Raw genomic sequence first — 11,399 nt, forward strand, 5'->3', positions numbered from 1 at the left:
TATTACTATTATTGCTTTTTCTCCCCAAATCTCCCAAGTACATAGTTGCATATTTTAGTTGTGGGTCCTTCTAGTTGTGGCATGTGGGACGCTGCATCAACATGGCCTGATGAGCGGTGCCATGTCTGTGCCCAGGATCCGAACCGGCAAAACCCTGAGCTGGTGAAGTGGAGTGCGCAAACGTAACCACTCAGCCACGGGACCGACCCCAACACTAGATTTTTTTTTAATCAGTGGCTTGGCTGGAGGGAGAAAATAAGTTTATTTTATTTGCAGGTGACACAGAGCTAGAGTGGAATGCTGACACATTCAAGGACAAAATCAGAATCGCAAAAGTTCTCTCCAAGTTGGAGCCAACCAGCCCATATTACAAGACCAAGTCTATCAGTAGTAAATGTTAGGCTCTCCTTTGGGGTTTGAAAATCCCAACTACTCAAATATGTAGCTGCTACTAAGAAACAAACCATAGTTTAACGTGGTTGCCAAGAAAGCTAATTAAACCCTAGGCTGCGTAAATAGATGCATGGTATTTAGAACAAAGCTTGCCTCGCTCTGCACTAAATAAACCACAGCTGAGCACTGTGCCAAGCTATGAGCACCAGTTTGTGGGGGTGCAGACTGGAGGATGTTCAGAGGGGAACACCAGGGTTCCCACCCCTGGTAGAGGGAGAACGCTAACAGAAACTGAAGGAGGGCGGCCTGGGAAGAGAGGCCTTGAAGGGAGGGATAAGAAAGTGGTTACTAATTACCCAAAGAAGTTGCACATGAAAGAAGGTAAGACTTTCCCACAGCGTGTCAGGAGGTGAAACTAGTGCAAGTTATAGAGAGTCTTTCATAACAGGAAGACTTTCTATCTGAGAATCCAAAGCTAGAAGAGCCTATGCTAGGAGATGGTAAGTTACCTTTCACTGAAGATGTTCAGATAAGAGAGTAGTGACCAGCATTTAGAGGTGCTGTTAAGGGGCCTCAAGCTATGCTTAAATAAATTTTCAATTATTTTTAGTTTTAATATTTTTATTTAAAAACTTTTTACTGAGATATTGACATATAACATGTTAGTTTTAGGTGTACAACCTGATGATTCAATATTTGCATGTATTGTGAGATGATCATCACAATAAGTCTAGTTAACAGCCATCACCATACATAGTTACAAAATTTGTTTTCTTGTGATGAGGATTTTGAAGATCTACTCCCTTAGCAACTTTCTAATATATAATGCAGTATTATTAACTGTAGTCACCATGCTGTACATTACATCCCAGTACTTATTTACTTTATAACTGGAAGTTTGAACCTTTTGCCCCCCTTTGCCCATTTCACCCACCTCCCCATCCATGCCTCTGGCACCCACTAATCTGTTCTCTATACCTATGAGCTCAGGTTTATTGATTTATTTATTTTTAAAGATTTTGCATGTAAATGAGATTATCCATATGTATTTGTCTTTCTTTGTCTGGCTTATTTCACTTAGCATAATGCCCTCGAGGTCCATCCATGTTGTCACAAATGGCAGGATTTCCATCTTTTTTTATGGCTGAATAATATTCCATTGTGTATACACACCACAATTTCTTTATTCATTCACCTATTGATGGCCACCTAGGTTGTTTCCATGTCTTGGTTTTTGTAAATAACGCTGCAATAAGCATGGAAGTGCACAAATCTTTTTTCAGAAGTGAAATTGCTGGATCATATGGTAGTTCTATTTTTAAGTTTTTGAGGAACCTCCATACTGTTTCCCTTTATGGCTGCACAAATTTACATTCCCAGTAATAGTGCACAAGGGTTCCCTTTTTTCAACATCCTCACCAACATGTGTTATTTCCTGTCTTTTTGATAACAGCCATTCTGACAGGTGTGGGGTGATATCTCATTGTGGTTTTGGTTTGCATTTCCCTGATGATTAGTGATATTGAGTACCTTTTCATGTAACTGTTGATAATCTATAAATCTTCTTTGGAAAAATGTCTATTCAGATCCTCTGCCCATTTTTTAATTGGATTGTTTGGGGAATTTTTGCTATTGAATTGTATGAGTTCTTTATATATTTTGGCTATTAACCCCTTATCAGATACATGATTTGCAAATATTTTCTCCCATTCAGTAGGTTGTCTTTTCATTTTGTTGATGGTTTCCTTTGCTGTGCACAAGCTTTTTAGTTTGATGTAGTCCCACTTGTTTATTTTTGCTTAAAACTTTCAACTTTAAGCTTTTATTTTTTATGAAAATATAAGGCATTACAAAGGGAACGTAACTAGCTCTAATATACACGTAAGCATTTTTTAACATAAAAATGCATAAAGACGTTTCATGGATGACCTGAGGGTGACAAAGATTGCTGAGGAATGCACATAGGAAGCTCCAAAGTCAGAGGGTAGGGCTCATAAATGGTCAACAGCAAGAGTCTTCCTGGGCCTCTTCGGTTTGGGCTCTGTGAGTGTGGGCCACAATAAAAGAGAAATAAATTGCCAGGAATTCAGTTTCTCTCTTGAGGAAGGATTCAGGACAGAGCTGAGGCTGCAGTTCCAGGGAGCTCCATGACCTCTGGCCGCCCACACAAGCCAACAAGCTACTCCCCGAGGACAAGGAAAGCAGACAACCAGTAATCACTGACTTAGTCTCTGCTGAAGACTTGGGCTACACCCAATTTATAATGGAGCTTAAAGAATGTCCTCAATTTACCTACTGGGTTTGTAATGCTTTTATTCAGTTACTCATGAATCATTACAGTCACATAGGCCTGTGAGCCGCAGCTTCCTTATACAGAAGGGTGAGGGGAGTCGGTGAAATTACTCCAGAGAAAGCAAACAAGGATGTCTAGCTCCAGGCCACTTGGAGAACCACAGTCTAAGCCTCTCACCCACATACGAGGAGCGAAATAATTCAGAGGCCTAATAAAGGGAAGCAGTGGTCTTACTGGTTGAACAACTTGTAGGCTGCACCCAGTGAGACAGGGGTGTATCCATGAGGTATTCCTAATCATTGCGGATGCCGCTTAACAAGGACAGTTGTAGCAAGTGTTTACATTATAATTCTCTGCTTCCAAGATAGGAGTCAGGTTAAAGTGGGGAGAAATGAGGAAAGAAGTAGACACTGTACAACTTATCATATTGTCTTAGGTTAGGACATCATGATAGTAATTGTGACTATTAGGATGACATTGGGGTTATCAATGTTCATGTCTTTGTAACCTATATAAAAGACCAATTGTTTCTCTCTCCTGAATACTTCCCCAAAGTAAATTTCTGGAAGTTCAAAGTATTCCTGTATGTCTGGTCCAGGTCCTGCTCATTACACCCCGAAATGTAAGCAAATTCTTAGCGTGCAAGGCTGCCTTGGTGATTGGAACCCCTTGGGGGCATAGACGGGGGGAGGGCAGGGATTTCAAATGTGTATAGTGAGTTTCAAATTTATAGTGACATCTCAGACGTGCAGCAATGGAACTTTATTTCTCTATAACTGCACTCAATTTGCTTATGAGGTAGTGGAAAACGCAATCTTGGCACTTTAGGATAATTGTCCCCCTTCCTGCTTAAAAGCTGCTTTTGGGTAATTCCTCAGTCAATTCAGAATTTTAACTCCATCAGGGCTGTTTTCCCTCATCGTGTCCTCCTGGATGAGTCCTCGGTCTGAGTCCCATGCTTTCTATTCTCCGGCCTGAACTGGCCTCCTTGGAGACGTCTTGTCACCTAGGTCAAGTTATCGGCCTTGGTCCCTGTGGCCTTCACCACTGACCCACCTTGTCGTGTCTCTCAGGCAGCACGTGGTGGCTGCTCCCTGCTGACCAGGCCCCACCTCAACAGTAGCTGGGGCTGACTCTCACCAACTCCTCATTCTAGGCTGCCTTCCTCACCCCTCCCAAGGAGCTATGGGCTCTTTTCTTTCTTGATTTATCCACACAGAAAGGAAGGGAGGGAGATTCAGGTGGAGTGGTCCTTTGGGGCTCTCTAATCAGTCCGGGTCTGCCCTGCTGACCTTTTAAATCTGTCTCCCCTTCCCGAGTTTTTGTAAGATAGGTGGTAAGAGTTTTATAGGTAAACAAGGCGGAAGTCCCTTCTATCCTCACTCCCCTACCCTCCGCTCCCAGCCAGCAGAATTTCAGCTCAGGAGGCAGGGCACACTCACCCCCACCCCATATGCACTCCTATGTAACTCTTTCTCTCCTCTCTCTATCTGTCTAGGCTCTGCCTTCCGCAGCCCGCCCCCTGCCCCTCTGTCCTGAATCAGGAAATATTTTTATTGCTTTCTTTTGTGACGAAGAGATGACCTTGTACCATGACCTGTATCTGTTAGAGGTTAACACCTATAAACTCTGTGCTCTGGTCCTCCAAGCTTTTACTATCATCTTAAAGCTAAGCCTTTTGGAATTCAAAATAAAACCATCTCTCTCACATACACACGACTAGCTCTTTCAAGTCTCTTCAACTTCAGATGTTGTGAATTATAAATTCATTCAGCACCTTCACCCACTGCTTTGTTCTGGCTGTTTCCACTTTCTCCTGAAGTAATGAATGCCATTGAACCAATGGGTGGAGAGTCAAAAACTTTGGGAAGAAAAAGAACCTCAATTTAAAATTTTAAAATATTATTTTAATTTTTGATAACCCATATGCCTCCATTCCAAATAAATGAAGATCAAAATATGTGAATTAAAGTCAAGACGACATCAATCTAGTTTTTCCCAGTCCTGGTGCAGCATGCATAAGGAAAATCAGATCTCCCTAGTAAGAGCTCAAAGGAGGGGCCAGCCCATGGCTGAGTGATTGGGGTCAGACACTCTGCTTTGGCAGCCCAGGGTTTTGCCGGTTCGGATCCTGGGCATTGACCTGACACCACTCATTGGACCATGCGGAGGCAGTGACCTGCATAGCACAACCAAAAGGATCTACAATTAAAATATACAGCTACGTACTGGCGAGCTTTGGGGAGAAGAAAGAAAAAAAAAAAAAGAGCTCAAGGGAATTCACCAAGTTTGATATTTCTCTGTTTTCAAACCATCCCACAGAGAAAATCACATGTAGATCACATTGCCTTCACCAAAATCTAGTGGAGGCTTAAACCATCTGGATTCCTGTTTTCGTCTGTAAAGAACTGACTGATTTTTAAATGAACACAGTGGTTGTGATTTGTTTCATAACTTATTGTCATAAAGGCTTTATGTTTTAGAGGGAAACTAGGTTTTTCTTTTTCACGTCTGCCTTGGACCAGTTTTATGTTGTCTTTGATGTATTTTTTGCAAATTTCAATTGTGGACATGACGGTGCAGTGCCAGGTCAGCCCCAGTGATTACTGAGATAGCTGTTATGCCCTCGCTGGGCCTTCCACAGAGATGTTGCTGCTCATGCCGGCGTTACCAGTGGTCCCCGCATTTCGAGAGATCATCTTCTCCTCCTCCGCTAAGCGCCGTTCATCCCCAGTTTCCTGGATCATGTAAGTGTTGGTGGGCTCTCAGCAGAGTTGATGAGCTTTTGGTGGACGACCCTGATGGCAGGTGGAGAAAATGGTCTGGAGGAGGCAGCTCTACGGGACTCAGAGAGATGTGTGAGCTTGACGCAGCTGAGGCTGGGCTCTTCAGCAAAGCAAGAGAGAAAATAAGCAGAGGAGATGCTTTTCAATAAGGAAGAGGGAGAGCATTTAATTCGGCGAATATTGAGAGTGTCCTACTTCCAACATTTTCACCAGCACTTTTCTATACGCTGTGGGGCAGAGGCTCATCCTGGTTTTGTGGAGCCTGAAGTTTACACAATCTGGGGGACCCTCTTTAAGAAAAAGAATACAAAATTATGTATACAAAATGAGTTATGAAACAATGAGTAAAGAAGTCACAACAAATCACATATTTTAAAAAGCTAACAAATAATATAAAATCACAAAATCCAGAAAAATAATACGATATTTTTATTAATTAACTGACTGCTATCCTTTTGTAGTACTTTTCCTCCCTATATTCTTTGGCTGTATATTCTTTGATCCCCTTTTTAAAGAAAACCATTTTATAATTTTTTTCTCTAGAGAGAATAGAATCACTCAATCTTTCCTTTGGGATGGGGGGTTGAAATTTGTTTATTGGTAGTTTGAAAGAATTGTTATTGGTTATGTCATTTAAAATTCTAAAGTTGTTGTTAAATTTGGGGTAACTTCTATCAAGTTCCCTTTATATCTAAGCTGTAAAATCTGGAAGAATTTTCCCCCATACTGGCGTCTGGTTCCACATGTTTCAGACTATGTTTTAGGTTCCTGATCCACACGCTTGTGGTGCCAGAAGCCACAGTACACATCTACCCTGTGATGCAGATTCTGGCCCCGTAATTCTTCTCATGACGCCGGGTGAGTTGGCACAATGGGTGGTAGTTTTCCTGGAAGCCATTCCTACACAAGGAGGACTAGCAGTGACTTTAACTATGCACAGACATGTCTGTGAACCAGATGAACATATCCCACTAAATCTGACTAAACGTGTCCCCAACTCAGCTTCACCTTAGCCGGTCCCCAAAATGCTCATGGCCACTTCTATGCCATCTACATAAGGGGGCATTGAAGTGGGATATGAATGGTTTTAACCATCTGAAGTTAAAATACCTTACGTTTGTCTATTTTATTAAAAAATGGGCAAACACATGGCAAGGGGCCTTCCTAGGACCTTGGAAGGAGCTCGCACAGATGAGGGAGTCTGAAGCTTCAATTTCATTCACTTCACAGTGTAGCCATATCTGATGGGGTGATGCTGAGTAAGGACTGAAATCAGATTCTTGCCAAGAAGACCAGCATGAAAGACCACACCACCACAATATCTAGTTCAGTGACTTGCTGACTGAGGCATTTTGAAGGAGAGGTGAGGGGTGGGGATAAATAAGCACTAAGTAACGACTCAGAGAGAGACAGGGAGGGTCCCCTGTAGGCTCTTAGCATTTGCTTGCCCCAGCACCCATGAGCATAGGCAGCCCACCCCCTGACCTGGCACAGCCCCATCCTGATGAGTTTCAGGAGAAATTTCAGCAATATCTCTGTTATCTTAACTTTTTGGACATTCAGGTGATGTGACTTTTGTTATCACCCTGTTTTTCTCCTGTGCTGTGTTACTGCCATGAATGGCTGGTCAAACTGGGCGTCCAGTGACGCATCTGCCAACAAAGGGCACGCTTTGACACATCTGAAACGCAATGACTGCCATCCTTGCGTGCTGGAGTTCGGTGGGGGAGCACATTGACTTAGAGACCACAAAGGCAGCATTTAGCTGAGGAATTACAGTTGTTATCCATTAGGGTGTATTTTAGTCTGCCTCGAAAAGTTAATGTGTTTCACGGTTGCTACCAGGGAAAGACACAGGCCCTGGGAGATCTTGGTTCAACAATGACTGTCTTATGTAACAGAGTCGTTCACTTTACGGCCGCCTTAGGAACCACTAAGGAACATAATAAGAAATACACAGAACTGGTTGTGGAGCTGCCCTTTCTCCCTTCGATTCAGACAGGAAAAGATGAAGCCACAGGGCCCTGGGGACCTATTGCTTAAGAAATACCTTTGTTTAATCATCAAGGCCAGAAGGATGACAAAAATGTCAGTATGGAACAGTGAATATGAGTGGTTGTTAAACGATGCTTGTCCCGTCACTGCTGTGTCAATGTGGTGTAATTAGGATGATTTTCTGAACAGCCTTCCTATTCGATGCCATCAGAATTTTGGAGGTGATGCTTAAGTAATTATCTGTGTTCCTCCTCGCTCCCTGTTTTCTCTTCCCTCTGAATGGCTGCCAAAACAGCCAGAGTCATATAATTTTAGAGCTGGGAGCTCAGGGAGAGAGGTTTGGATCCTGATGAGCCAAGCACGAGAGAGACTTGAAAGAATCTGAACAACCCTCAGTTGTTGATCCTACACGTTTACTTAATATTAGCTGGTGTTGGCAGAGGTTTATATTGGAATGGCTGCAACTTTCTGTGCCCCACATAAGCAAGATAAAACTCGGGAAAGGAGTGTTGGTTTAATTTAGAAAGGTTCTGGTTTTTATTTGATACGAAACAAATCATGCAGTTTACAAGTCCTGTGACATTCAAAGATTTAACTAGCATTTTTTAATATGCTGTATAGGGTCTATGAAAGACAGATGCCAAGATGGGGCCTTTGAAAACATGAAACATCTATAAATAATAACTTTGGGTATTTCACCTGTGGAGGCTTTTTTTCTTTATATTATTTTGTTCTAAAATTAATTTGGATCTAGCATCCTCTTTTTGTCCCTCAAATGCTATTTACCAAAACATATATTATGGGGACAAGAGGCGAATTGGATGATCGAGCTGAATTATGTCATTCCCCAATCTGTCACCTTTCGTTTTAACTCTGGCATTTGTAGGTATGGCATTATAAACCTCATCTGGCATAAAGAATGCATATACATGATCGGATTAAGTATTTTTCAACCTGAAATCCCCAAATTTCAAATGCTTTGGTTTAGCCCATGGAACACTTCTCTCGAATTTTCTCTGTGCTCGGCAAGTTGGGTGCGCAGGAGGTACACTGAGTCTTCCTTTACCCAGGAAGGCTGTTTGGGGATTCTCAGAAGGGGCTCATTTCCTCTTCTGCTAAATGTATACCCAGGCCTGACTTGGGCTCTGTTCTTGTACCCTGCCCCTCAAAATAAGAGGCAACAGCACCGCTGAGAAGATTATTTCTGTTATCTTGACAATCAATATAGATGTATAGAATTGATTTTATGTTCCAACAGGCTCCAATCATGACAATGATGAGATGCCAGGCCATTTTCCCTGCTATACTGGACAAAAATTTGGCCACAGGGAAGAAGAGAACTCATGTATTCTTACAAGTCATCCATGAAGAAAACTACAGGGAAAGAGTGGTAAATGTGAGCCACTAGAAGAATGGAGATGTGTTGGTGATTTTCCATGTTTCCTCCACTGGAAAGAGAAATCAGTGGACTTGACCTGCAAAACCCCAGACTAGAGGAGGAATTGCGACTCCAGTGGTCCCAAGAGGCTAAAAAGGAGGGATACAGTCACCATGACTTTTAAAATCTCTGATTACTCATCTCTCAGAGTAAAATTTGGGACTCAAATGCTTTCATGAAAATGAAACAGACTTTAGGAGGTCTGCTTTCGGGGGTGCTCCAAGAGCTGAATATTACATTTTATTTGTTCCAGAAAGTTCTGGCAACTTGGTACAGCAAATTCGATTGGCACCATACGCCCGACCTGTCTCAGTAATGGTGTCGTGTGTGTGATGAGGACTGCAAAGCAGCATGTGTTCGTGGAGGAAATGACAGGCACAGGAAGGAAAAGCTGAGAACACAGAGACTGTTCCTAATTGTGCAGTGAGAAAAAGGAGGCTACTGCCTGGCAGGGTGGCATGTTGGCTGAAAGAGGGGGGTGATCAGCAGGGCTGGCAGGAAGAGAGTAGACTTGTGTGAGCTGACAGAAGAGGCAGCAATCTGGAGGAGTCTCAGCTTGCAAAGCCCTGAGAGAAAGGGATTTCATTTCTGCCCATGTGGGAGCTGGTGGGAGGCCCAAAGGAAGCTTTCGTGGGAACTATAGAAAGAGCTGTGGGCTCCAGAGGGGATGAGCTGTGAACTAGATGCTGTTTTCAAAGGCTTGAAAGTCAGAGGCAAGTTTGCTTCAGTTTGTTGAAAGATACTTTATTGGGAGGATTTCCACTTAGGTTCTGGCCTGAAAGAAATATCTACTCTTCTTCCTCTATCAAGATTCCTTCTCCTTGCAGAAGTCTAAAGCTCACAGGTGGTCCTCAGGGACACATTTCTTTCAAGTGGGATTACTGGTGTATTTGGTCTGAAAAGCTGATTTACTGCAACATTGCTGTCACCACATTGGGCCTACCATGTGGTTGGTGTGGCTGATGTTTATCAGACGGTGGTGTTTCCAACGTAGGCCTGAATGAAAGATGAAGCTGAGGTCAGAGATGTTTGTCAGCTTTGAGAAATGCTGAATTTTCCAAAGCATAAGCCTTAGACAGACTATTGTGAGCCTGCATAAAGGGGCTTTCGTTGACTTGTCCAAAGGAAGGGAACACAAAGTTGGAAACCTGTGGAGGGCTTGGAGGAGTTGTCACTGGGGAGCTCTTTTCCCACCTTCCCCAGGTGATGCAGGCCGACACATAGCCCTGGGAGGAGAATAGTGGTCCCTAAGACTCACAGCATGGTTTGATGTGTTTTCTCAGAAAGGCACCATGGCAGTTAAGTGACATGGTGACCCTCTCCCTGGAACCAAGCCTGAGCTTAGGGGCACAATGTGGGGGTGGATGTAAAGGAAGTTCCTCTGTTACTGTGCTTGGATTATAAGTAATTGTCAACATGGGAGCATGCTGATTTCTAACCATCAGTGGTGGATCTGTGACTTCCCAAGCTGGCGGCTGACCTCAAGAGGACTGTTATAGACATTGTGGGACCCACAGCATGAGAAAAGAATTACTACCTCCCTTTCTATCCCATGACCTCTAACAGTCTGGTCACCACCATGGCCTTTTGTTCTTGGAGGGGACAGGAACTTTGGAGAGTGGGGTCACTCCATTGCTTCTGTGGGTCATCTTCCCAGACTAGCCTAAGCCTCAGAATCTCAGTCTTCAGCTCTGTTTTGCAGATCTGTTTTTAGAAGTTTTTTTTAAAAAATTATGAACTACTGTGTTTCAAGCATATAGAAAAGTGCAGAAAATAATATAATAGATAACCAAGTATCTACCATCCAGATTTAACAAATACAAACATTTTGCCTCATCTGTATCAGATATTTTTAAAAATTGGAGATGGATTTCAAACCTCTGCATATCTATTTTTAGTAGATGGAAAAGCATAAACAAGTTTAATTCTACTAAGCTGCTGGCTATACATAGCAGCTTCCTCTTCAAATAATGGAAACTTTGTGGATTCACGCACAGCACTGAAGTCCTAGCAATCTGCTTCAACCAGAAAGATCGTCAATAAAGCGTTTGTCTCAAGACTTAAACAAATTTTCTGAGACTTACAATGTGTGTCTTTCTTTATCAGTTTTCCAAATGTCCACAGGGTTAATACCCATCCCAGCCAAATGCCAAGAACCCTCTGGCTCCAAAGGGTATAGGTGGGAAAAAGTGCACCCTAACCTACTCAGAGGTTTGCCCCATTTAATGAGAAAAAACTCAGTATTTTCAGAAAATTAAACAACCCTTCGAACAATGCTGCAAACTTTTCAGTTGTCCACAACAGCCAAACTGCTAGAAAGCTAAGCATTAACTAACCTACTGTTAGAGAAGCTAGAGTACTTAAGGCTCTGTAGAGACACATCTCTCCTGAATTCTAGTCCTGAATTTCCAATTCAATTCATTTCTACCAGAATGGCCTGAGAATGTTTCAAATTTAAAATGCTCGAAGCCAACCTCATTCTCTTTCCACTGGA

The 11,399-nt window shown here is 42.7% G+C and overlaps 1 protein-coding gene across 2 annotated transcripts in view; it reads left to right on the forward strand.

The window, feature by feature from the left end:
• Positions 1-10,974, forward strand: part of SH3RF1 (SH3 domain containing ring finger 1) — a 183,974-nt gene extending 173,000 nt beyond the window's left edge. For both annotated transcript variants that reach the window (XR_011537724.1, XM_070611482.1), the window contains one exon: positions 8,726-10,974. Coding sequence is in view for 1 of the 2 variants with exons in the window: in XM_070611482.1 (XP_070467583.1) it covers positions 8,726-8,738 (13 nt within the window). In the remaining variant the exon portion in view is untranslated. The remainder of the gene's footprint in view (positions 1-8,725) is intronic.
• The last annotated feature ends 425 nt before the right edge of the window (positions 10,975-11,399 follow it).

Source organism: Equus przewalskii, chromosome 2 (assembly GCF_037783145.1).
Source record: "Equus przewalskii isolate Varuska chromosome 2, EquPr2, whole genome shotgun sequence".
NCBI classification, from domain to species: Eukaryota; Metazoa; Chordata; class Mammalia; order Perissodactyla; family Equidae; genus Equus; species Equus przewalskii.